Source organism: Poecilia mexicana, unplaced genomic scaffold, assembly GCF_051168715.1.
Source record: "Poecilia mexicana isolate PSO_F unplaced genomic scaffold, ASM5116871v1 scaffold_10, whole genome shotgun sequence".
Taxonomy (NCBI): domain Eukaryota; kingdom Metazoa; phylum Chordata; class Actinopteri; order Cyprinodontiformes; family Poeciliidae; genus Poecilia; species Poecilia mexicana.
Genome location: NW_028263379.1, coordinates 26,912,454 through 26,938,555, shown reverse-complemented (window position 1 = coordinate 26,938,555; position 26,102 = coordinate 26,912,454). Strand labels below are relative to the sequence as shown.

Below are 26,102 nucleotides of genomic sequence, written 5' to 3'. Positions count from 1 at the left end.
ATAGAGGACTGTGGCTAATTATACAATTTTACGTGTGTGGGGTCAGTTGGACCCCATTTCTACACATGAGGGCTAAAGGTGTTGGCAAATAAATGTACTGTTGAAGGAAGTGTTGGTACAGGTTTTAGATGTAGTTTTCAAAGCGAACACTAGGGGGCAGAAGGATAACATGTGAAATTGGACCAGAGCAGGGCATCATGCACCTTTACTTTAGATCCTCTGCTGAGACTTACTGGTAGAAAGTTGTCCATCCGGTCTCATCAGCCTTGGTGGCTAGTAGGCCCGTGTTCCCGCTGTAGCCCATCAAAGCCACCTCCTGGCCCATGGCGGACACGCTGCGCAGCCCCCCGGTCGGGTCCAATCCGAGGGTCACCACCTGATTCTCGGGCAGCAGCACCAGCCTGAGCAGGCCGGCTCCTCCTCCCTGCCCTTGGCCGTCTCTCCTGACCTTGACGGTGTTGTTGCAGTTGTCCACCAGCATGACCAGCTCGCCGTCCGAGCCGTAGGTGAAGTTATAAAGGGGCTCCCCGGTCACGAGGCTGACCGTCTGGATGTGAAGGCCCTCGCCGTCAAAGACATACAGCTCCTGTTCCCGCGGCGACGCCACCTCGTACTGCGCCGACCCGGCGAACCCCACGCTCGAGAGGGCCGGGCCCGGCCGGTTCGCCCGCACCGCCCTGATGCGTATGTTGTTGAGGTCGGCGATGAAGAGGGTGCCGTCGGGGGAGACGGCGAGGGACGTCGGGGAGTTCAAGCCCGCGTCGGGGGCGTAGCCGTCGTCGCCGTAGAAGCAGTTGCAGTTGACGTCGTTCTTGCAGTCGCAGTCGGAGGCTGCGCCGGCCAGGAGAGAGATCTCTCCGTTGGTGTTCACCTGGAGCCCGAGCAGAGAACAGAGGAGAGCTGCGTGATCAAACGGAGCTTTCTGCCAACAGCAAAGTTCAGTCTGAGGTAAAGCGAAGTAGGAGTACTGTAATCTGGAAATCTCAGCTTGAACCAGAGGAGCTGCCAAGCTTAGCAGCCAAAAATATCTTGAAAGAAGCAAATTTATTCTAAACCAGCAGGAAAGACAAACAACAGAGCTCAAGGTTTCTCCAGGGCCCACCTGTCTGACTCGATTAATCTTCTTCTCGTCTGTCTCAGCGATGTAGAGAGTGCCGGTGTGGGACAGGGCGATGGCTGTGGCACTCTCCAGGGCGGCGTGGATAGCCAGCTTACTGAGGCTGTAGTCAATGCCTGGCACTTGGCAATGCATGGGCCGGCCGGCAATAATGCTCACCTACGGGAAACGACATAAGAAAGAAGACTCAGTTATGGGGTTGTAGTGAAATGCACAAGTATTCATATTCCTTCATCTGTGTGTCATTTTACCACATCACGACCAGAACCGTTGCTGGGACTTTATGTGGTTGAAAGGATATGTCGTTTTCAAACAAAATATCAAAGTATGGGCTACATTTCATGTATTTTGACATGTTGTAGGTCTGGAAGTAAAACCTTCACTCAGAAATCGCTCAAGCTTAGTCGCTTTGGATGAAAAGTGTTGGTGAACATCAGTTTACACGTCACAGATTCTCGATTAGATTTGGGGTCTGAATTTTGCTAACACATGAATATGCTTTGATCTAAAACATGCCATTGTAACTCCGGCTGTGTGTTTAGTGTTGTTGTCCTACTGGGAAGTGAGCCTTTGCCCTCCAGTCTATAGTCAATCTCTATCTTCCAGTTAAATGGCAAAGAAAAGTCTCTGCGCCGTGGTGTTTGTTCTGGAAAAGGTTCTGTTTTGATCTCATCTGACCACAGTACTTTCTTCCATGTGTTTGTCCCTTAAAAGGTTTGTGGTAAAGTTTATGACTTTCTTTTAGCAGAGTCTTTTTCCACACTTTCAGATATGTGCAATGCATTTCTGAAGTGCATAACCAACAGTTGTGCTTTCGACAGATTGTCCTACCCGAGTCATGGTTCTCTGAAACTATTCCTGACTTATCATGGACTTCTTATCTCTTTCCCTGAGTCATGGATTGATCTCTGTGAAGTACATCTGGTTTGGACTCGGTTGTAATTTCATGCAGGTGGACTCTATTTTATTAAAATATCTACTATGCTAACTGTTTGCACTGGATTCTGTTTAGGAGTAAAAGAGCTACCACTCTTGCCACTCTTCTTTAAAAAAAAAACTGCAATCCATTCATCCTTTTCGTCCCACAGTCATGCACTTCTTTGCCTCGAATTCTAAAATGGTTGTCACGTCGCAGAGTTCAAGAGCTTTGAGTGTTACTACAAACCACTGTACATCGAAGAAGGTTGGAAGTTCTTGGAACTAATAAAGGGGTTATTTTGTCGTATGCTGCAAAATTCAGAACTTTTACTTCTAAATTGGCCTGAGAAAGCCTAATTGGAACAAAATCTTGTCAGGACACTGTGGTGAGTGTTCATCCTTAGGGGCTTCCATGGCCATGTTAGCACAGACCTGGTGGTTCTCAGTGATGCGTAAGATGACATTGTTTTCCAGGACGTAGAGAGAGTTGTCCATGGGGTTCACTGCTAAGTCCGTGGGCCACTCCAGACGGACCTGTTAGGAAGAAACGGAGTATATATTTATATATATATGCATGAGACAGTCACTAAAGCCAAGATTTAGCAAAGTTTCTTAATTTTTCTAAGTGACTGCAGACGGGTTCTCTTTCTTCTCATCAACCGACTCCTTAATCCCTCCCTATATCCGTCTCCCCCCTGACCCGTGGGTTGGCTCGCGTCCACCGAGCCTCACAGCTCAGCACTCAGGGGACGCTACATCATCGTCTATCACGGCCATCAATCACCTTCACTCTCTCCTCACCTGGCTGACGTCCATGCTGGTGTCACAGCTCAGCGGCCGGACGGCAGTTAGATCGTTGGCGCCAAGCAGAGTGGAGATGATGCCATTCTGGTCCACCTTGCGGATCATGGTGGCGTCCACGAAATACATCAGGCCATTTTTATCCACAGCAATGCCTGTCGAGCGCAGAGATGAACACCCCGTGAGTGACGACTCATAACTCAACCCCAGCAGACATTTTAAGTCAATTAAACTCCACTCGGTGTGGCAGCTGAGAAACGGATGGCAGCCCTGGCAGCTGGATCGCTCGGTGCTTCAGCGGATGAGGAGGGGTGGAGGAGGTGTGTGTGTGTGTGGGAAGGGGGTTAGCAATGGATCGGGCGCTGAACTGTCGAGAAGTGTTCGTTTTCGAGGATGAGTCATCGGGATGCAGAGATGAGCCCGGGCCCCCTCTCGGAGGGCAATTGCGGGTTGTGAGCGGGGTCATCTGGAGTGGAAAGCGGTTTTTAGTGCACTTTTACCTGCCCTGCTTTTTCAGTCGGTGCGGGTTTTTTTTTTTTTAGTGACGTCGCCATCTATTCCTACCTCTAGTTAGCTTTTTTTTTGCTGTTCATTGAGCACCTTGCTTGTGTGACATGTTTAACACCACATGAGTTGAACACCAAAAATTACTTCTAGATGCAATGAGATGCAAAACTGGTGGGTGGCAGTAAAGCATAGACCGCTAAGTACTGAGCGAAATACAAACAAGATCCCACAGTCTGGAAAACTGGATTTTGATTTGAAAGTTTTCTGGATAACTACATCAAAAGAAATATGGACAATGAAAAAATACTAGAATTTCAAGACTTTTTTGTAGATTACATGGTTTTCAATTTCTGCCCTTTTTTATCACCTTGCTTCTTTGTATTTATTTTCTCTTTAGCTTTCTATCTTAATACAACTTATCTTTCTTTATTGCATACTTCCTTCCTTTTCCCCTCCTTCTCTCCTACCTTTCTTGTATTATTGTCATTCACTTTGTCTTGCTGTTCTTTCTTGTGCCCTTATTGCTTTAGCCATATTTGTGTTTCCTTACTTCCTTCTGTCCTTTCATTCTTATATCTTACAACCTTCTTTCTGTTCTTCCTCCCATTTCTGTGCTGCCTCCCTCTGTTTTATTCCTTTTTTGAATCTGTCCTTTATTTCCTTACTTGTGTCACATCTTATTCTTCAGTTTCCTGCACCCAGCACCTGTTCCTCTTCCTTAACACTTTCTTTCTCTCCCCTTTATGTCTTTGCTTCCTCTCTTGGGTTCTTCTTTCCTTTTAAGATTATCGCAGGTTCCACGTTAAAATCATATCAAACTTCAGATCTGTAGATCTCCAAAAGTCTGGAATTTGTAAACGGAAAAAAGTTTGATGAAGAAAAATGAAGTTGATGTTTGGGTTGTGACAGGTAAAAGAGAGCGACTGCTGTCTGATCCTCCAGAAAGCCCTCCCACCCACGCACTCAAACATACACATACTGTAGAGTGGTGGCATCCTGCAGCCCCACATTACACACTCTCGTGTCACTGACGAGAAATGTTACAGCGTGACACGTTTGACAGTTTGGTGTCACAGTGTGCCGAGATCCACTGATCCACAAAAGTAATTCCATTATAAGTTTAACATTAACCTGGTTTATAAACCGCTCCAGTCTCTGTCCTGCTTCCGTCGAGTCACAAGGCGGCACTTTCATATAGGAGGATGTCATTTCTTCTGAACTGAACTACAGATCACTGCATAAGCCAATGTTTCCCAAAGCCAAGTCATTTGCGGATTGTTTTTTTTGTTTTTTTGTTTTTTTTGTGAAAAAAATCTTGATTCCTACGAAGGAATGGAATTGCTGAAGCAAAAATGAGATGAAGATGCTTGTAAAAACAAAGCTGGGAAAGGGTTCTTCTTACCTTTGGGGCTCATTAGCGTAGCCTCAGTGGCTTTTCCACCGTCGCCGCAGCGCTCGTCGAAGGGTAAGCACTGCTCCCCCGTCCCCGCCACCACCTCGGCGTTGTCCGACAGCAGACGGCCACCCGTCAGCGAGCGAACCCTGTAAATCCGCCTGGAGTTGGTGTCCGAGATGAACAGCGCCCCGGATACCGGATCCACCGCCAGGAAGTACTTATGGGTTGGGTTATTGCTGAAGTGAGAGGAAACACGATGCAACAGCTTTTAGCTGAACGTCTTCAGCTGTACGTTCATGACCCCTTGAACTTTTCAGCATTTTGCCCACTTCACAAAAAGAAAATGTGGTGACACTTTATTCGAAGGGGTGTGTTTAAGACACTGTCATAAACATGAAGCAGTCTTTATGAATGTTTGTGACTGTTGTCATGAAGTGTCATTCGGTAAATAAGGACACTTTTAATGCAAAGTTGGCACTTTTAACCGTTGCAACTTTCGAAGCAAAAGGTTTATGTATTTTCTTGGGATTTTAAATCAGTCGAATGTAAAGTGTAACACATTCATTCGGTGCGGTGGTGGAGGAGGGGAGGAAAAAAATAATAAAGGTGAAGGGAAAACTAAAAGCGTTTTTCAAATAGTTTCACCCAAAACCTTTGTAATGCTTCAGCTGCTGTAACACTTTGCAGAACCACCATTTTTACGGTACGTCTCTTGCCACATCTAGAATGATTATTTCTGCCCAATATTCATTAGAAAAGTAGTTTTACGACAAACATTTGTGAGTTTTCGACTCATTTAGATTGATCTCTGGACTTTGACTGGGTTTAGGAACCTCCGTTCCAATCTCAATTCTTCTGCCTTCTCTGCTCTTTTTCCAAGAAGGCCCTTTTTGTTTTTCACCTAAGCTGTGGATCCCTGAAGCTCCTCCAGAGATACCGCAGTTATTTTTTCTGCAGCTGTCAGAACATCCACTGTCTTGGTGGGTTTGTAGTTGTGTCATACTCTTTTTCTCGTTCATCCATTGTGAGATGTTCAAAGCTTCGGATATCGCTTGATATTTTTAATCCTTCAGTGTCTGCTGTGCTCCTGACAAACCTCTGGGTTGACCTCAATTTTAGTTGAGGGATGTTAAGAGTAAAACTCCAACTCCACTAAAACAAAACTAAAAAGCAAGTAAAAATTTCCCTCACAGCTAAGATATGTCACATGAAACAAATATAAAACACACGCAGGTTTGTAGTTCTGGTTTAACAAAAATGTGGAAAATTTCAAGGGGTACAGACATACAACACATTGCATGCTCTCCTTATAAAGCTATAAGTTTTAATTTCTTGACAGAAGTATCTCACCTGTGCCTGAAGTCTTTGTTCCTTTAAGAAAGAATAGGAGGCAGAAAAACACAAGAGAACGTATATTACTTCACACAATCTGCCGAGAGTTTCCAACAGAGAGAAATCCAAAGCCGAAGGTGGTGTGAACGACGCAGATTGTAAACATGTAGCAGCACTCTGGAGGAATGGCATCAAGCAGGGTTTATAATGAAGCTCACGTCTTCCTATCCACTAGTTCTCGCCTTTTTAGTCGTCATGCTAAACAACACACATTAGGTGCTAAACTCTCTTCTTCTCCTTCCGCTTCTTTTCTTCCATTCTGCGACGTAACGGGGTCGTGTTTTTTTTTTTTCTCCTCTCCGGGCGTCGGGTTTTTACCTCAGCTCCAGGATTCCCGTCGTGTTCATCGACGGGTAGACCCGACGCACGAAGTTGAGGTCGCCGACGTACAGGCTGCCGTCGATGCCCATCGCCAAGGCGACCGGCGCCAGCAGCTTGTTGCCGTCCGCGAGGCCGTTGCAGCTCGGGCACGAGATGCTGCGCCTGCGTCCGTTTCCCATGATGCTCGTGATGACCGGAGGCTGCTCCGTCACGAACACGTTCTCGCCGCTGCCTTTGTGCAGGATGCCTGAAAGAAACAAAAGCGCCATGAATAAAATCCCACTTTTAATCTGAATACAGTCATTCGGTGCGGTGGTGGAGGAGGGGAGGAAAAATAAATAATAAATCCAATGTTATGGAATAAAAAACTGTTTCTGTTAAAATCCCTAGTGGTACAATTACTCCCGCCCAAGCAATCTACTTAAAAAGTTTCCAGGAACTCCTAATTACTAATCCGTCACTTTCTGTTTCCCTGGGGCATAAATAAGTCATGACACAGAGGCTCGTTTCTTTTAGCCACTGCCAGGCAGGCTGGATGAGGACCCATATTTATCTTGCCACATGCAGAGAGCAGGACGCCGAAGGAGGTAAACAAATCCGCAACGCTTACTGTTAGAGAACGGCGGCGTACAGTGGCGTCTGAGGGTCGCCGGTTCTCCATGGCGACCGGTGGACGAGATCTATGATGTCTTCCGAACTCAACAGACCATTTTATCGAGTTTTTTAACAAGAAACACTTAACTTAACTGGAGGAAAGCACGGTAAATATGTGGAAATCTTGGTGACCGTTAAGTACAGTGAAGAGTCTGTGATACTGTGGGCCTGTTCCTGTTCCAAAGCATCCAAGCCATTTTAGAGAACATTTCATTACGAATGTTATGGCATTTTAGATAAATAAACATCTGCTGGATTCTACCAGAGAACTAAAAATCAGCCACTCTTGACATTTCAGTGTGATAAGGATCCCAAACACATGGAAAAAAAAAATCAAAATCCTCCTCCTCTCATGGCCGTCTCAGTCCCCAGACCTAAATTCTGCAGGAAGCCGCTGCATGTGAGGCGAAGAGAAAAATCTGTGGAGATCTGGATGATCTACTTAGAGATTCCTTCCTCTGTACGCTCCGACCTTGTGAAATGTTTTTTTTGTTTTTTTTTACCAGAACAGCTGTTGTTTTAAATCAAAAGCATCGGGCTGCCAGCATGCCAGTAAATCTTCCCTCAGTTAAAAACAACAACAAAAATGCTGCTGGATTTTTCTTACCATGTTTTTTTTTTAGCAAGAGACGACGCTTCTGCATAAACCTTTAATTTATATATAGGAACTGTGCATATCTTTACCTGATGTGCCCATAAATTTGTCCAGCACTCAGATTGCTTTCAAAAACCTGAAACTGAATATGGTTGGACTGCTTTGGACCGATTCTATTAAATGTTCTTGCGTGTGATTCGGCCTGTCATGATGACAAATTTTTGCCAAACGATGACTTGTGCCAGGAGTTATTGCGATGAATGATGATATTGTTGTTTTGAGACCATTTTCACATCCTCAAAGATCAACAAACGTTCAAATTTAACTGGCCAACACTTTAGGTGTCCAAAATAAATAAAACGAAGCAACAGAAGTAAAGAATAAAATGAATTATGTGACCTCTATAAACAAAAATGTTGAGACCAAACCACCAGACCGAAGACTTTTATCATCCAGAAAAGAGAAAAACAACAAATCACGTACATGAAAACAATTGAGTTTCTTTTTATTTATCATGTGATTAGTTGATTTATTGCTTAGAAATGATATCAGTTTTTTCTTTTAATCTTGTATATTATACTAAAACAAACTCTGTGAATTGGCAATTTATTAATAACCGAACTCCCTCGTGCATGAAAACGACGCTCCCGATTGGCTGTTGAACAGCATTAGCTTGGATGGGTGAGACAACTGCAGGCACCTCCTGTAAAAACCCTCACTGAAAACAAAAGAGGCACTGTGAAATCTAATGCGAATCACGCGAAGCAACCCCCATCCAAGGCAAGAAAGCACACGCAGCGATGAAAACCTGCAACGCGGAGGGAAGCGGCTAAATATAACCGAAAGACCAAAAAGGAGAGAAACATGGTCTGAAGTCGAGGGTAAAGCTGAGGCGCTTCCACGTACCGCTGCGCGTGTTGAGTATGTGGTGCTTGTCGAGCGACCAGCCGCCCAAATTGGTGGGGTCCAGTTCGTAACCCTGCAGGATGGTGGTCCTCTTCTCCCAGAGGATCAGGCTGGCACACGACTCGTACTCATAGCCCACCGATACTGGATACGAGACACAAAAAGAGACCTTACAGGTGTGTAATTATGAGATTAAAAAAAAGAGCAAAAAGACCAACACTGTGAAGGAAGCAGGAAATATTAACCACCGACTTCACTCGAGCAAGCTATTCCGAGTTCATTTAAAAGGTGAAACGTGTGATACATTCACACACACACACGCACGCACACACACACATACACACACACACACACATACACACACACATACACACACACACACACACACACACATACACACACACACACACACACACACACACAAAAAAAAGCTAGTTAGCGCCTGCGCCCAAACCTGCTCTCACACCTAGCTTACACCCTGTCATGTTGATAAAACCTTTTTAATTGGGAAATATTTCCCTGCAGGCTTGGAAAACCTCGAGGCCAGGGTTTGTCGCTGCGGTGAAGACTCTGCTTATAGAAGCACTCCGTCCAAAACCAGAACTCATTTGAATATAAGCAGCAGACGTATGGGAAATAAGTTGAGATCAGGCAGATACATTCAGATTGCTCATAAAGGTATTTGGTGTGTGTGTGTGTGTGTGTGTGTGTGTTCCTGCTCGTTAAACGGAAAAGTCTGTTAACACATCAACTCCCTCCTGAGTCACAGTCAGAGAACTATTTCCAGCACGTTTCCAGGTTCGCCACAAACAATGAAACAAAAACTCTTCACACCACTTGAACTTTTTCCCACCTTATGTCACCTTTCAGCCTTAAACCTCAAAGCATTTTTCTACCAAGTATCTACAGGAAGTAGTGCATTAGGAGTGAGGATAATAATAGCAAAAAAATAAAAAAATAAAAAACTGGACCAGACTCCAGTCAGCTGTTCTCGACGACTTTCTGAAAAAGGGTGTAAGGATTTGGGGATGTTTTTATCAGATTCTACTTCCTTTGATGTGCTGCTTTTCCTCATTGGACCTTCAGATCCTGCATTCTCTACATTTAGCCACTACTTTGTGTTGGTCTGCTGCATGAAGCCTGGTCATATTCACTGAAGCGCGTTGCTGTAAAATGTCAAAAAGTTACAAAGTAACTGTCGCAGGACTGCATCTTCACAGTTCACAAGAAAGAAAACCCGACCTCGTCTTCTACAGGAAAAGCAGAAAAAGATTTTCTCTCTCTCTTTCGTTTTTTGACTGAATCCAATTTCCCAAACAGCACGCCCGCCATGCCACTACAGTCCGCAGCGAAGCCCCCGGATGTCCGCGGCGCCCGCGTCTTGACAGTCGTGTTTGGCTGACGGCGCCTGTGAGTGACTGTGACAGCAGAAAGTAATAGCGGCGAGGCTCCCCTGGACTCCTGCTTGCTGCTCCAGTAGTTAGCGGCTAACTCGCCCTGATGGCTAATAACCCTTCACCACAGTTACGGCTGGCTGACTGAACTAAAAGCAGCTTCAATGGAAGAAATAGACGTATGGAAGAGGGGGAAAAAAAAGAAAAAGGAAAAAAAGAAAAAGAGCCCTTTCTACTGTGGCCTTACTGCTGTACTATCTCTCCTTCAGGCTTCTTAATTAGCTCCTCTCCTTCCGTCACCGCCGGTAGCCTCCTTCATGTTAAACCGTTTAATGTATTCAAACGAGTGCTGGGAGAGAGAGAGAGAGAGAGAGAGAGAGAGAGAGAGAGAGAGAGAGAGGAGAGAGAGAGAGAGAGGAAGCAAAAGCCGCCTGCGCCACTCACCGACGGCTTCGGCCAGACCGTAGACCCTCTGCCCGTACGCGTCCGTCTTGTCCCAGATGTAGGTGTAGGCCAAGTTTGGGGAGGCGTGGAACCACTTCTGGAAGAGGTGGCCCTCCACGGCCACCATCAGGTGCACCTTCAGCAGGCCCATCGGCACTACGGCCGGGGTCATGGTGACCTTGAGGAGCGAGCGGTAGCCCTGCGTGCGGGAGCTTAGGTAGCACAGCTTGAGGCCTGTGCCGGGCACCTCGATCTGCTCATGCAGCACCTGGGGAAACAAAAGGGAAAGACCACAGGAAAGAGGGGGGGATTAAGAGGATTAGACGGAGGGAGAGTAATGGGGGTCGCGCTTCCAGTGATGGCTGAAGGACAAAACGAGGGATGAAATAAAGAAACTGGAAAGAAGGGAAGAAATGAAGGGGATGGAGGCTGGGGAGAGGAGGGGAGAGCGCGGGGGGGAGAGAGACGATGGAAGCGGGTGGCAGGGAGGAGGTAGGTAGAAGCTACAAGAGACAAGCATATAGAGGAGAGCAGGAGGAGCGCGAGGGGAACCAGGAGGGAGATTAGCCGGCAGCCAGAGGTCAGTGGTACTGCACCTGTGTCTCCGGTATGATGGGTTTCTCCCCTGGCTTGGAGCTGAAGAAGGAGGAGAGAGGGGATGCAATCACAACAGGGTCAGGCCTGACGAAGCCGCTCAGATCGCAGCCTGGGATCGTGTTCTCCTCTGTCTTAAGCACCACCGTGTCCATTGCATAAAACTGGCTCCAGGGCAGCCACACGGTGCGCTCCTGGCTCAGGAAGGGCGCGCGCTCGAACCGCAGGGTCAGAGAGGCGCCGCCGTTAGCTATCAGGTCAAACCTGGAGAGGTTCGTGAAAACAGGATGGGAATGAGGCACACATGGGGATGAGCTGTGGTTGTGGTGAACAGTCATCTGAGCTCAAAAACAGAATCGGGGCTTTTCTTCTTCTTCTTCTTTCAATATAGTTTGAGAAAATCGACAACAAACAGACCTGAAATGGAGACCTAGCGTTGCTTTGAATGGCAACAAAGTCAGCTTGGACTAAGAAGAGACAAAAACAAAGTAGAGACCCAGAGATGGCTTTAGTCTAAAGTGTTAAAAATGTTAGGTTAGAAGACTACGTAGAGCGAAACAAGCATGTTGTCATTATCTGCAGGATAACAGGTATTAGGGGAAAAGACAAAAGAGGTCATACACGTTTCTTCTGGGAAACATCGAGAGCTTTTAAGAGTCTGGAACTGCTGAAAGGAAACCGGCGCCGAGACAAAAACGAGGCCGGACAGAGAGGTTAGAGCACATGGTCATTCAAGTAACAAGTCCATGAAACTAATCACTGCTGCTGCTGCTGCGCAACACAAGCTGTGGCAAGATGCTAGCACGCTGTCGGTTGCGTCTGGAAGAAAAAAAACACTGGAAGGAAAGGAGAACGGGACACGGACACAGAAGTATGGTCAGAGCACAACGTCCAAAAGATAAGAGTTCCTGCAGAGGGAAGAGAGAGACACGTGAGACAAGAGGACTTTTCTCTAAAGCTCTGAGTCTGTACAAATAAATTTGCCTCGCCTAAACGAGCTCGTAACAATGATTTTACGTCATAAAAGCCCAGATTTTTTATTGAAGTGCATATAATTATTACCTTCAATGCAAAAAAGGGGAAACTTTGCCAAGTGTTTTTAGTGCAAATATCTTTGTATGGTTGAAATAAGACAAAATTAACTCACAAGTAGATGTTCAGCATGATACAGGAGCTGGTTTTAAGTCAGTAATTCCTTAATATAGATGAAAAACAACTAGTTCCACTGGCAGATGTTTTCACTTATAACATGGGAAAAACATCATATTAGTGAAATCATCTGCAAATGGAAGTAGTTCTTTTTCATCAATATTAAGGAATTACTGACTTAGAACAAGCTCATACATCTTGCTGAACATCTACTTATAAGTTAGTTTAGTCTGATTTTAAGTGGACTAAGATATTTGCAGTAGAAGCTGAACCAAAAATAATTAAGATTTTTTTTGTTGCTGCTTTATCTTAATATATCGATCAGATATTTGCTGTTTTCCCAACAGAGACTGTTTTCTTATTACCTGAGTCTTAAGTAGCCTATTCTCCTCATAAAATCAGTATTCTAATCCAGTCTAATCCAACGCCACCTAATCTAATCTGATCGCACCGACAATGTGAGGTAGATTCCAGATTTGAACGGCGCTGCAGTCGTACATACATTCCGTCCTGCCGCGTCAGCGTGTATCCGTAGTGTGGGTAGTTGACAAAAGACACGTTGACCCCCACCAGAGGGGTTCCGTCTGTGGTCAGCACCTGACCCCGGATGAGGGACGCCAAGCTGGACGGGGGACAAGAAAGGGACAGAGTGAGGAGGGAACCATCAAACCCCCCTACCCCCACCCTCACACTCCCATTAATCTGATTGGATTAGCACGGCTATCCTTCAATCATTCAATTTACTCCATCACTTGCTGCTCTGGCCCTTCCTCTACTCGTTAATTATACACAATCAGCGCCCCTCCCCTCCACTCTGTGTGTCAATCACAGAAATAAACCGTGACGCTGCGAAAGAATGTGTGTGTGCAAGCAGGATAACCTCTAAACATGATGTCTTTTTACATTGATGGGTTATTTCCACTGTTTTAATCCGCGGATAAGCATCAGGAGCACGGACAGCGCTTCAACTCCACTCATCAGCAAGATCTGCGAACCTTTCAGAGGTTTCTGTTTGATATCGGAGCGACTGAGCGGAGAGTGACGTTTCCATGTGGCATAGCTATTCACTTTCATGTCTGGCCTTTTAAGAGTGTCACAGTTGTAGCCTTGATCTCGCTGATGAAAAGTCTTTTCATCCAAATAATTAATACTGATAATGAAGAAAAAATAAAATAAAATCTAAATAATGTGATGTTCGCCGCAGCTGTGGGTGGCTAAGCTGCGCCTTTGTACAAACGACCAGCAAACTCTAATGGGTTTTATTAGGACTTTTACATGATGGGAGAAGAAAAAGTGGATTAATTAATCGTCCACTTTGGTGACTTCAGCTGCGATTTGTTGCACCTGGTTTAATAATTACATACTTTTCAGATATTCATTTTGAAAATACTATATATTCACATTGTGTGGAATTTCTGTTTCATTAAATAAAATCCCTCAAGTATACATTAGAGTTTATGGTTGTAAGGAGACAAAATGCTAATTAGTTCACATGGCATGAATATTTTTGCAAGACACTCCAGTATATAACATATTATATAACTAATATATATGTAGCTTGTGATAAATTAAGTTTGATTTTCCAAATTTTGAGCATAGCAACGTCGAAATCGTGCTTTTTACCGGGCCTGTCGCGATAAGCAATAAATCGATTAATTGCACGATAAACTAATACAAATTTTCCATTTGCATGATTTACCATTTTTCTCTTTCTACCAAAACCTGGATGACGAAAGTCTTCAGTCTGGTGCTTCGGTCTCAACTATTCCTTTTGCTTTTGTTTGCAGAGATTTAATAATTTGTTTTATTTGTTGCTTCTGTTGTTTTGTTGATTTATTTCAGATTTATAAAATGTTTTTTTGGTTCCAGTATTAAATGTTAAATATAATCTGAGGTTTATTAATCTTTGAGAATCTGTGCTTACATTACTATGCCGTTACATTTATATTATACATCTCGTTGGTCTCTAATCAACAATTTTATCGTTTATCGCAACAACTTCTGAGACAATTTATCAGCTAAACTTCTTATCGTGGCAGGTCTACTTTTTACACACTTGGTTTTAAGATAATCACTTTCTTTTGGTTCATATCCCCTATTTTCATTAGCAATAGCATGCCTTTCTGCCTGTTATTGGGCCTCAACATATTTCGCTTGCCGTACCTGGAGTTGAACGGGTTTTCCCCGGGGATGATGTGGGTGCTGTCCCGTCCCACCAGCATCTTGACGCGGTCGTAGAAAGACCTGACTCGAGGCTGGGACATGGGGTTCTGCTGGATGACCAGCAGGGGGTCCCGGGAGCCCCGACACAGAGGGCTGTTCTGACAGGGACTCTGGATGCAGCAGTCTGGATCCATGCAGTCCGTCAGTCCGTCTGAAAGAGGGGCAGAGGGAGCCGTGAGGACAGCAAAGAGCATTAAGCTTTCATGAATCCTTCGTTAAAATCTCTTGCAATCTAACGCTGGTGTCTCTGATAAAAAAAATAAAAAGAAAAAGAAAAGTTTACTTTTGCCGTCCCTGGAGACGACGCCTCTCCTGAGATCTCTATTTCTTTTCTAATTTACTTATTTTTTCTCTCTATCATCCATTCTTTTTTTTCGATATCTTTTCTGTTTTTTTTTTCCTTTTCTTCTTGTAGGGGCACTTACGAACCGCTTCACCGCAAAAATTTTACACCGTCGCTCTTGAATTCACCTCCTTCGTTGTCCTTGTTGTCAGAGCAGGAGGTTTCCATGGCAACGCTGCATCCGGGGCCCCTCCAGCCTGTCTGGCACTCGCAGTGCCAGCTCTGCTGACCCATGGTGCACTGGCCGTTCCCGTTACACAAGTTGGGACAGCCGTCTGGGTGAAGACGACAGGAGGAACGAGGGGTTGAGGGGGGGAGAAGAGAGAAGAGAGAGAGAACAGAGGGATACTTGTTTCATAATTAACGACACACGGATGAACAACCGTCGAGATGCCGGCTGGTTAGGAATCCGTTTAAGTCAGCGGGTCAGGTTTTTTTTTCTTCGTTTTTTTTTAAACTTACATCTTTCGTTCCGGCTCTAAACCGAAAGCAATGGCTGCTAATGTCCGTCCGCGTGCGGACCGAGGTGGATAGATTACGTTATTCGCTTACTGGATGGAACCCCACCCGATCATCACTCTCCTTCTCCCTCTATTTATGATTCAGTGTGGGTAATGGGATTCTGATGGCCTGAGAGTAATGCTTTCTCATGAGAGAATGAGATTATGTTTGACGGTGTGTGTGTGTGTGTCTGTGTGTTTGTGCGTGTCTGAGCGTTTGTGTGCATGTGTGTGTGCGTGTATATGCAGTCTATGAACTAATAAACCTTTACTTAAGCTTATGCAAAAGAACCCCCTCCGCCCCCCCGCCAGCAGAATCAGAGGCCCGAGAGCCAAGCGAGTCTGGAACCAGCAAGGCGAGAGCTCTCCAAACTCAACAGTGACTTTGAGGCAAATAAAGAAGGCAATTACAGAGGACAGTAATATCTTCCTCATAGTCACACTATCTGCTATGCTCTGGTTTTAATAGAGGACAAATATGGAAATTATATTTCATCACAAGATACTTTATTAGAAGAAGAAATGATACCAAATGCACAGGCTTCTTCTTCTTCTTTCTTTTTAGTTCCTGCTCTACTTGGTTAAGCGTAAAGACTGAAATCAGGTGAAGCACCACTCCGGATGTAACGTATTAGAATGTCATTAAAACACAAACCAGAAGAGTAGCTGGGAAAACTTTGTGGATTTAATCAGTGGTACGTTTGTTTTAGCCTCCGCAGTAACTCCTTTGGCTTCTGTTACTCTCTGCAGGTGAAGCAGAAGAAAATATCACGAGATGTTAACTCTGTGTCCTGCATGTAATCGGTCTTGTTTGTGTTACATCGGGCGGGGTTGTGTTGAGTAGTTTTAAACAGTCAGCAAGCAGAATCGAGAGCGATGCTGCCCGTGATTTGCCGCAGTCACAATTACTGTAAAACAAAATCCAAACTATAGCTGCAAAAATACTTAAACGATCATTGACTCTACAGATCAATGAAGCTTTGAGGTCGATATATTTTAAATCAAATGTCAAACTCCAAGTCCAGGCTGCCATCGCAATTCATGCGTCTCTCTAAACTCCAGAGGGACGAATAAATAAAACCTTTAAGATAACAATTATTTTATCAGATCAAAGATGATTTTCAAAATTCAAATTCAAAAATACTTTATTAATCTCAAAGGGATATTATATAAATCATCTTTATATTGCCAAAAATACATCAGTCATTTTATAAAAATTCACATAAATTCACACAAATCAACTGATCCCTGCTCTTTGTTGAGCTAATGTGTAACTGAGTTTAATGCAAATTGTTTCTAAAAAAGAAACATGAAATCCTGAATAGACTCATCAGTCCGAGATGTTAAACATTATTTAACTTTAAGAAGAACTTATCAATTCGCTTTGATGCTTTAATGTAATTTAACATTTAATAATAATAGTCTTAACATGACTATTTTAACGGTTTGTTAGCGGGTTTTATTCAGTTCGTTCTGACACAACCGGCCCTTTGTGAACCTTCGCGATGTTGATTTGTCCCAAAAAGAAAATGAGTTTGACTTTCCTGTTTTAATTGGTGAACATTTTCTATCTTAGTCGACTGTTTGTGCATCTCTGTTTGCTTGATACCTAAATAATAATCCTGCTAATAATCCCCGAGATCACTTAGGACTTGTCTACCGGAGTTAAAATAATGCCTAAAACGCAGTTTGCAAACGTGCCACTTCAAAAACCAAGCAATCCTTTTAAAACAAACCTGCTGTTCTTCACATAGAGCACTTTTATGGCTTTGGCAGGGCTCTTTCTCCCTGTTTTTAGTCTATATGCTAATCTAGGCAGCCTAACTGCTGGCTCCAGCTCGATGCAGACAGATATGAGATCGCATCAATGTTTTCGTCGAACTCGTGGCAGCGTATCAGCTAAAGCATATCCCCCAACGTTAATTTAGTCAGTCAAGATTAGTCATGTATTAATTTCACTTGGCTATGTCCGTAGAGGGCCTGCTAAATGACATGAAATAAATAGTCTGGGCTATGAAAGCCCAACAGGAAGTGTTTAAGCTCGGTTTAATAATTTGACTGCAGGCCAAGACAGCGACAGACAGGAATGTTGTGGGTTTTTTTTAAAAAGAAAGCTTTCAATTCTTGCTTGGCCTGTCTAAATCAAACATTTTTACCACTGTGCATTTTCTTCATTAGAATTTTTCAAGGACTGATGTGACACAATGTCAATGTTTTATTTCTTTTTCCCCCTAAAAAAAAAATAAAAAAATAAAAATAGAGCCCTAAACAAACTTGTCATAGTGATTTCCTCACCAATAAATGAAGGAACGGGACGCAACACTCCAAAGTCTACCCACGGGAGATGAAGTGCAAAGACAAGGTTGACTGATAAAACAATACACACATGCACAAAAAGCACTCAACTCACACACACACGCACACACACACCCGGGAGATATGACCTGGCATTTCTCACTCTGCGGCATTGCGCCCGCCGCCGAGCGAGGACGGACAAAATAACCCAGTGAGAGATTATGAATATGAAATGCTTTTTACCGAGTCCTGCTCAGCAGATTAATGAACATATTTTCACTCAAGTTGCGCTGCAGGATTTTGCCCTCCGACAAATCGCTGCATCAATAAAGCCATGCATTATGAATACAAATAGCGCAATCTAAACCGAGGCAGCGGCAAAATTAACAGGCATTTCACCCCGATTGGCGTTTTATCACGTCTCAAACCGGCCGGGGCGGCTGACGGAGGGGTGGAGGGTGGGGGGTGTAGACGGGGGCGAGTCAAGGAAAAGGGGGACTTCGAGGATAACCGCCATCTTGTTTTGTGGGGTGGGAAGACCCGGAGGGGCGGAGCGGCTCCGGCCGAGTTTTCAGCTCAACAAGAGGAATCAAATCAAAGGTTTTATCTTTAATTATTAGCATTCTCGGCATCAGGGGAGCGCTCATGATGGCGCATTAACAGTCAGGCTGGAATAGATTGTCCCCGAGTATTGAGCTCGGGGAACAAAGGCAGTTAGCAGTGATTGCCTGTTAAATGGAGTTGCCATTTAAAGCAGCCAAATACTTATGAAGCACCCGGACAGGACAATCCATAGCGGGCATTGATTGGCTTGCCTGGGCAGGCCTCGCATAAGGCTCCTCTCTCTTTAATGTCAGGACCCAGTCAATACTCCCCCCATACTAAGTAGAATAAAGTGGGATTTCAGAAACTATTAAGCCCACCCTCCTCAGTAATGTAGTTGGACTCTGATGAAATCCCCTTAAAAAGGAGAAGAAATTGCCTTGGGTTATGGGCCAGCACACACACGAGCACACACACACTTGTTTGGTATGCGGTATCTGTGGGACTGGATGATGGGGTATATAACTGGATAGATATTGTGTGAAAATGAATGGGGGGGGGGGCTACTGGGCAAGAGAAAGGCTAGCCGAGAAAAGAGTGAAGGAGAAGAAAGAAACTAAGTCGAGACGCTGTAGTAAAAAGTTGCTGTATTTTTCCCCCCCTCCGGTCCCCGTGCGCCCAACTCCGCCTGCTCTAAAGGTCACCAAGTAAAAGGTTACCGCCATAAATCCACCGTCGCACCCTATAGATGGGCTGGATAACTTCTAAAACAAACCTCCGCTCATCTACTTCTCCTGTCCTTAATAAGCTACCCTAAGAACTTCAGGAATGTCCCTTTGCTTCTTGTTTCTTCCCCCTCCGTCGTTCCGTGTCTTGCTCCGTCTTTAACCCGGCAATTTACCTTTTTTCTCTGAGCTGGCTCTTCATAAAACAATGAGAGCTGTTCCATTAAGTGCAGAGGGTTGAGAGGACACTCTCAACGTTGCTCCAGGGACCTGAGCTGTCAGGCAATCTGTGCCGCTCTGCGCAACCTGACGGAGGTTCAGCTGCGGGGCTATCTAATAAGCATTCTCGCTGAGAGAGTGCGAGAAAAGTCACCCTGGACTCGCAGTCTTCTCTGTTTGCCTCGATTTCTTGACCTTAAGCTGTTGCTCTGAGTGTCCCTGCGTGTGATCTGACGGACTACGTAACCTGCGGTTTTTCTTGCTTCGACCTGGCTTGATGAAACAGATCGAAGGGCTGGAATTAATGCCAACGATGCGAGCCGACACACATGCAAGTGGGATGAATTTAGTAGCCGCTCCACCACGGCCGCTGCCACAAATACTCAAAATGTAAACACACACACACACACACACACATACTTAACAGCTCTGCAGTGTTTTTTTTTTTGACACCACGTTAACGCCTTGCATCAGTGGCCTATGAAATTTACCAATTACCTCCAAAGTTCGCCACGACTTTGATCGTTTTCTCCTTATGTGTGAAGCTCTTGTGTTTATGTGATACATGGCTGGAATAGCTGAGTGTTTGGTGCTTGGTTTGTTCAGGGTTTCACACTGGACACACAGATGAGTCTCAATACGTCTGAATATCATTGAAGAGTTTATTTACGTCACTAATTTAATTCAGAATGTAAACCTCATACATTTCCACTGTGTATTTCAGCTTATTTTGATAATTACGGCTCATAGCTAATAATACTCTCTTTAGAAAAGAAGACCTTTAAAGAAAACTTTTTGGCCTACACAGGGATTTAATAGTTGCCCCCAAATAATTGATTCTCTCAGGCAGAACGTTAGAACCAAATATTGTCGCTAAAGAAGTTGGCCACGTGCTGCAGCCCAGCTCATTATGGGAAAGTTTTGTGGAAGGAAAAAATGTGCCCATTTAAAAGTTTGGGTTAGATTCATCGGGTGTAGAGTGTGCTTCAAGAGTCACCACACACCAAAGTAACAAGGACTTGGGCCATAAATGTTCAGCTCCTTGTGTTAAGTCAATCCCAAAGTAGAGACGACATAAGAAGTGTCAAAGCTTAGCAAAGGAAGGAAAAGAACTAAACTGTTGCTCGGAGGTCTAATCTTTCCAGGTGGAATTAAACGGGAAGCACAGCATTTGAGCTGCTTGAGGTCCAATGCGACATCCCCACTGTCAGTAATGATTTGAGGGGCTGGTGTTGATTGGCCCAATAGTAGATGGACCAACATAAGTCAGTGCAGCCACCTGCCAGGGTCTTTTAGAGCATTCATGCTTCCCACAGCTGACAAGCCTTGATTTTCCAAATGAAATGCAAATTTTGCTTTTATCTGAGAAGAGAACTTTGGATCACTGAGCAACAGTTCAATCCCTTTCACTCTTTAGCCCCTGGTAAGATGTTTCTGATCCTGCATCTGGTTCAGACGTGGCTCGACAAAAGGAAGGCTTCAGTGGCACCAGATGTTCTAGATACTTCTGCATGTGCTCTCGAATCAGAAGCAAATATGGTAGAAGCAGCATTCAGCTTCTAGGCACATTAAATCTGGAACAAACTTCCAGAAAACTTAAACTAAGACTAAAAACTCACCTGTTTAGAGTTACTTTTGAACCAAGACAAATGGAACATTAACCAACATATTTGACATGTAATGATTTTAATGATGACACTTGTGTATAGATCATAATTTGATATATATGTTGTGTTCATGATGCTTTTTTTAATGCTTTTACAATGTAAAGCACTTTGAAATGCTGTATTGATGAGGTATGCTACACAAATAAACTCGATAGATTGACTGATTCGATTATTGCAACTGCAGTCCAGATGTTTGAATCTCCCACAAACTCTTGAATGGGCTTTATTTCAGTTCCTTCAAAGCTGCACCTATCCCTACTGCATGTTCAAACTTTTTCTTTCCATTTCACTTCCCATTGGATTGAGCAGCATGTGAACAGCTGGCTTCCTTAGCAATAACCTTTGGTTTCGTACCTGTGTAGGTCAAGCAGTCTTCCCAATGACTGTTGAGGCCGTAAAACAACATTTCCACAAAGTCTTTATTATTCGACTCATATAATTTCTACAGAAGCTGAATTTTGGGGGGTTTTATTAGCTATAAGCCAAAACTATCAAGTTGAAATGAAATGAACACTAAAACTATATCACCCTGCGTGTAATGAATCCATACAACATCTGAGGTTCACGTTTTGAATTGAATTACTGAAATGAATTGCCTTTTTAACGACACCCCAACGTAATGAGACGCACCCGTACCGGGGGGGAACACACGCCCCACACACGCATGCACAACCACACACCCACGGCACAGCCCCCTCGGCACTTTCGGGACCACCACACCAGGGCTCTACGGTCACCCCACGACACACGAAGGGCTCAATGACAGCTTGGACCCTGCTGCAGTGCACTGCGAGAAAACAAAAGAGGGGTGGGAGAGGGGTAGTGCACCGCACGGAGGGGAGTCGTCATTGAGGCAGGCACCTCTGGTCTACCACGGACAGAAAAGCACCACAGAGTCTACGGAGCCAAGCCAGGCCAATGCAGCAGCTAGCTTCTACCACCACAGGCTAAGAAACAGAAACACCAGAGTCAGATACGGTACCTGCTTTGTCAACCATGCTCCCATGGTCTGCAGTGGGAGAAAACGTGCAGAAGGTAAATGTCGGAGGGAGAGTATGTTGTCTTTTTTTTTTGCTTTTAATTTTAAAATAAATGCAAGCAACATCATGCAGAGCTGAAATACAGAACAGGCAGGCTGCGATAAGCTAACACTGAGGATGTCTGGTGCTGGTGAAGTGTGCTTTTTTGCGCTCAAGCTGAGGCCTGACAACTCTTTCATCTCAGGCTGATGCTGCAGTCAAAGCTGCCCTACTTTCTGATGGGGGGGTGGGTGGGGTGGAAACGGGGAGATCATAAACCGCTATTCCCCCGTGCATATGTATGTGCTGGGGCGTGCGTGCGTGTATGTAGGTGTGTGTTTTGGTGTTTGTTTGGCGGGCTGCAATCACAGCGCCTCTGGTGACAGGGGAAAGGAGACTTTGTGTCTCGGAGTAGTGTGAAGGAATCAAAGGGATCTGGCAGTCATCCATCCAAAGTGACATTGATGTCAATATGAGACAGTGATTGACTGACAAAAAACACACACACGCACACGCACACACGCACACACTCTACGATGACTTTGCACACACACACACACACACACACGTACCCACACGGAGAATCTGAGTTATTTTTTGATCACAGTATGTTGCAGAGTTTTGCCTTTCATAACACAACTTTGGTGTTTCAAAGGCCATAGAAGAACTAAAACTCCTGGGTGTGCAGTTGAGAGGCAGACTATAAACAACTAAACCCTGCTCTTTTGTAATCCTCCCACCCTCACTCCTCAGAAGTTTATTCCTCTCCGCTTCGTTTCACCCGCCCCTCTCTACATCAGCCCTCTCCTTGAATTCCCTGTAGCTTTTGCTTGCGCCTCCACCTCTCATTTCCAAATCCATCTAACAAAATGGAAGGAAAAAAATAAATAAATAAAAATAATAAGGAAGCTGCCACTTCAGTCTGACTGGATGTTTTCTGTGTTCACCCACGGTGTCGACACACACCAAAAAACAAAATAACAAAACAAAAACACACACACACACGCACATACGCGCTCGGGGTGAGGAGGTACAGGAAACACCTACCGATGGTGCAGTGCTCGCCGTTCCAGCCCTGGTGGCACTGGCACTTGCCGTCCTTGCAGGTCCCGTGTTTGATGCAGAGCGGGTTGCAGACGCGCTGGTCGCAGCCGGCCCCGGTCCAGCCTTCCTCGCAGCGACACGCCCCGCCCATGCACACGCCGTGGGTCCCGCAGTCGACCGAGCAAACCTCTGCAAGTGGATGAGACAAATCTGGGTCGCACACGCACAACTTTTCAGATTGCATTTTGCGTATTTTTATTTTCTTTTGTAATTTTATTTGAGTCTTTTTGGCTACCCAGAGCAGAGCTGGAATTGACACCCTTTGAGACGGCGGTCACCGAACCCAAATTTAAGTTCTCCCTTTCTTCTGTTTTGCAATGAACAAGAACCCTAAAATTGTTTGAAAAAGACTAAAAAATGAGCCAAATTAGCTGCTGTTTCAATCTCCCGTCCTGCATCTTTAGTCAAAGTTGGCGACGACATCTTTAAGATAACGTTTTACGTTCCAAGCCTTTTGTCTGCGGCGTCGCAGGCAGCGGCGGTGTGTGCGGTGAGATGAGACGATTCCGTCTGTGAGCTCGGGACCCCCTGGTGAGCAGACGTTTTGATACACGTCTGCGGAGGAGTCCCGCGGTGGCAGACACTGTTGTCTGTATTAAAGTTAAGCAGTTTTGCTCGTGACGAACGTCGGGAGCTCTGCTTGTAAGAAGCGAGCGACGTTCTCGCGCTGCCGCCGAGGAGGAGGCAGCGGCATCTGTTTCAGTGGAAGCGTTTACCGCTGGCTTTTATTGAGAGAGAAATGTGGCTGTTTCAAAAAAAAAAAAAGGAATCTATAGTGTGTGTATTGTGTGACAAACACAATAATTACATATTATGTATATATAAATCTGAAAAGTGTGGCATGCATTTGTAGTTAGCCCACTGTACTCCGTTACCTTAAATAAAATCCAGCTGTTTATTTACTGCAGTAGTTTGAGGTTTGTCTCTGCTAGCTTTGCTTAAGCTTATCGCTTAAACTGGATCAGAATTTCAAATATTTCCATATGTTCTTAAAGGGACAGTGTTATCTACTTTGAATGCTCATAGTGCCATTGCATAGCACGATTACGTAACTGTGTTATAAAAATGCTCTATATGTCAAACCTCACTTGAAACAAGCTTGACATCGCAATTTGACATCTTGAAATTGGGCCTCTGTCTCTTTAAGAAGCACCTGCTCTTTCTGACACTCCGCCTTCAGCACGTCATCACAACGGCGTAACTCCGTCAAGCCTATAGCTGGGTGATTTGGGTCAATGCATTGCTGGAGGGTGAACCTCTACTTCAGTCTCAACTCTTTTACAGCTGGTGAAGAAAAACATCCCCACAACATGATGCTGCCACCGCCATGTTTCACAGTCAGAATATGTTTACTGTGACGCAGTTACCCACAGGTGGGCTCTGTGTAGTGATCAAGAAAGTCCTGCAAACAATTGGTTGCATCTTATTTTGGGTGTTCAGACAAAAAATAGAGGTGGGGCACAGACGAATCACAAAGCAAACACATACTGCACTGGACAAGTCTAAGAAAAAAATCTTCACTTCCCCCACTTTAAAGTAGTGATTTAAAAGTTTTGCACAAGTTAATTTCCTTCCATACTTTAAGATTTGGAACGGCACCGTATTAATAACACAAAGATCCCCCGTCTCCATACTGTTACTGTCAGTGAAAAAAAAAAAACTTCCCACATTGTGTTCCAACATGCTCCAACTTGGCTTGATCGTTGTAACAGTTGCTGATTTCTATTTCGCAGCATGTTTTAATTTCAGTGGACTGCATCCAAGCCCAATTTGAAAACCAGAACAGCATGGTATAAAATGACTAACTAATAGTCAAGTACCCTGGGAATGGGAAAAAAAAAAAAAAAAAGAGAATCGAGACGTTGGGACTGAGTAGGCGGTTTCCTAAAAACCCTGACCCGTCAGTCTTCGCTCGGAGCGTTCGTCTCTTTCAGCCGTTCGGTGCTCCTGCTGCTGCTGCGGCGGCTCCTACTCACCCATGGAGCAGTCGGGCCCCATCCAGTTGGGGTCGCAGCTGCACAAGCCGGTGTCTGGGATGAAGGCGCCGTGGCCGTGGCACTGGTCCGGGCACTGGGCCCTGGGCAGTTCGCAGTGGAGCCCTCCCCACCCCGGCTTGCAGTGGCACTCTCCGTTCACGCAGATGCCGTTGTTGGAACACGTCGGGTCCAGGCAATCCACTGCATTAAAAAAGCCAAAAAGTTACGATGGAGTTGAAAGAAGAAAAAAAAAGAAGGGAACAAACAGATGAAGGGAAACTGAGACAAGCTGCGAAATCGCACACCAGGGCAGATAGTAAAATGAGTTATCAAAGAAAAGGCTTGAACAAGGCGAGAATTTAATTGGTGAGACGCAAAAGAGGATTATAAAAATGAAGGAAAACATCAGCAGATGTTTTAATAAAGCAATTAAGGCGCACAGTAAAAAACAGCTAAAAGTATAATGGGAGCAGGGGAGGGAGAATCTTCCTCTGTGGAAAAACCCCCCAAACAACCCTGACATTATTCAGAGAGGATGCATTTCTGACTGTGTGTGTGTGTGTGTGTGTGTGTGTGTGGCAGTACACGGGGGAAAATGTGACACTGTCAGTCTGCCAGGTTGACGGGCAGCTGTGAGTTTGAGCAGTGAGTGAAAACCAATTTGACAAATTACCTCCTCTCGGCACAGCGCCCACCCACCCCTCTCCGGGCCGGCTGTCACTGCTCTGTCCCGGTCACACTTTTTCTTTTACCATTTCTCTCCCCTCCTTGTCTTGTCGTGTGTGACGCACCCCCATCCCCTCTCAGTCTTTCTCTCTCTCTCTCACCTCGGGCATAGCTGACCCGGCTGCACCCTTTTTTTTATTTATTTATTTATTTTTTTTGTACACAAATTAATAAAAGCACACGCCTGCACATAACCTCCGGCCTCTCCATTTCTGTTTGCCCGGCAGAAACGGCGGATCACAGTTATCGATTTTCATGTCGCCGGCACTTCAGGTAAATTGTTTGAGGGACTCTGCCGTGATGAATATCAGATATGAGAGGAGGAGGAGGGGTGAGGTTGGATGGATGAAGAAGACGCAGTGAAATCGCTGACCTTGTTCTCGGGCCCTCTAAGGTTTCTTTTGACTTCTTTTGTCATTTGACTTCTTTTTTTTTGCCCTTTGTTTCCTCTTCTCTTCATCTTCAACCTCAAAAACTCACTTTTTTCTCTCACTTCTTAGATATTCACCTTTCGCCGCACCAACTCGCCTTTCTCATCCCTCTCCTTTGCCTCCGATGATGGAGAATGTGCCAT

The 26,102-nt window shown here is 44.9% G+C and overlaps 1 protein-coding gene across 1 annotated transcript in view; it reads right to left on the bottom strand.

The window, feature by feature from the left end:
- Window positions 1-26,102, bottom strand: part of tenm2a (teneurin transmembrane protein 2a) — a 328,161-nt gene that overhangs the window by 10,756 nt on the left and 291,303 nt on the right. The window contains exons 12-26 of the mRNA XM_088009751.1: window positions 24,803-25,003; window positions 22,770-22,955; window positions 14,883-15,029; window positions 14,352-14,562; window positions 12,691-12,810; window positions 11,042-11,303; window positions 10,446-10,713; window positions 8,608-8,751; window positions 6,450-6,699; window positions 6,090-6,110; window positions 4,746-4,975; window positions 2,837-2,991; window positions 2,468-2,569; window positions 1,103-1,276; window positions 234-871 (exon numbers count right to left, since the gene is read on the bottom strand). Of these exons, the coding sequence (XP_087865877.1) occupies window positions 234-871; window positions 1,103-1,276; window positions 2,468-2,569; window positions 2,837-2,991; window positions 4,746-4,975; window positions 6,090-6,110; window positions 6,450-6,699; window positions 8,608-8,751; window positions 10,446-10,713; window positions 11,042-11,303; window positions 12,691-12,810; window positions 14,352-14,562; window positions 14,883-15,029; window positions 22,770-22,955; window positions 24,803-25,003 (3,109 nt within the window). The remainder of the gene's footprint in view (window positions 1-233; window positions 872-1,102; window positions 1,277-2,467; window positions 2,570-2,836; window positions 2,992-4,745; window positions 4,976-6,089; window positions 6,111-6,449; window positions 6,700-8,607; window positions 8,752-10,445; window positions 10,714-11,041; window positions 11,304-12,690; window positions 12,811-14,351; window positions 14,563-14,882; window positions 15,030-22,769; window positions 22,956-24,802; window positions 25,004-26,102) is intronic.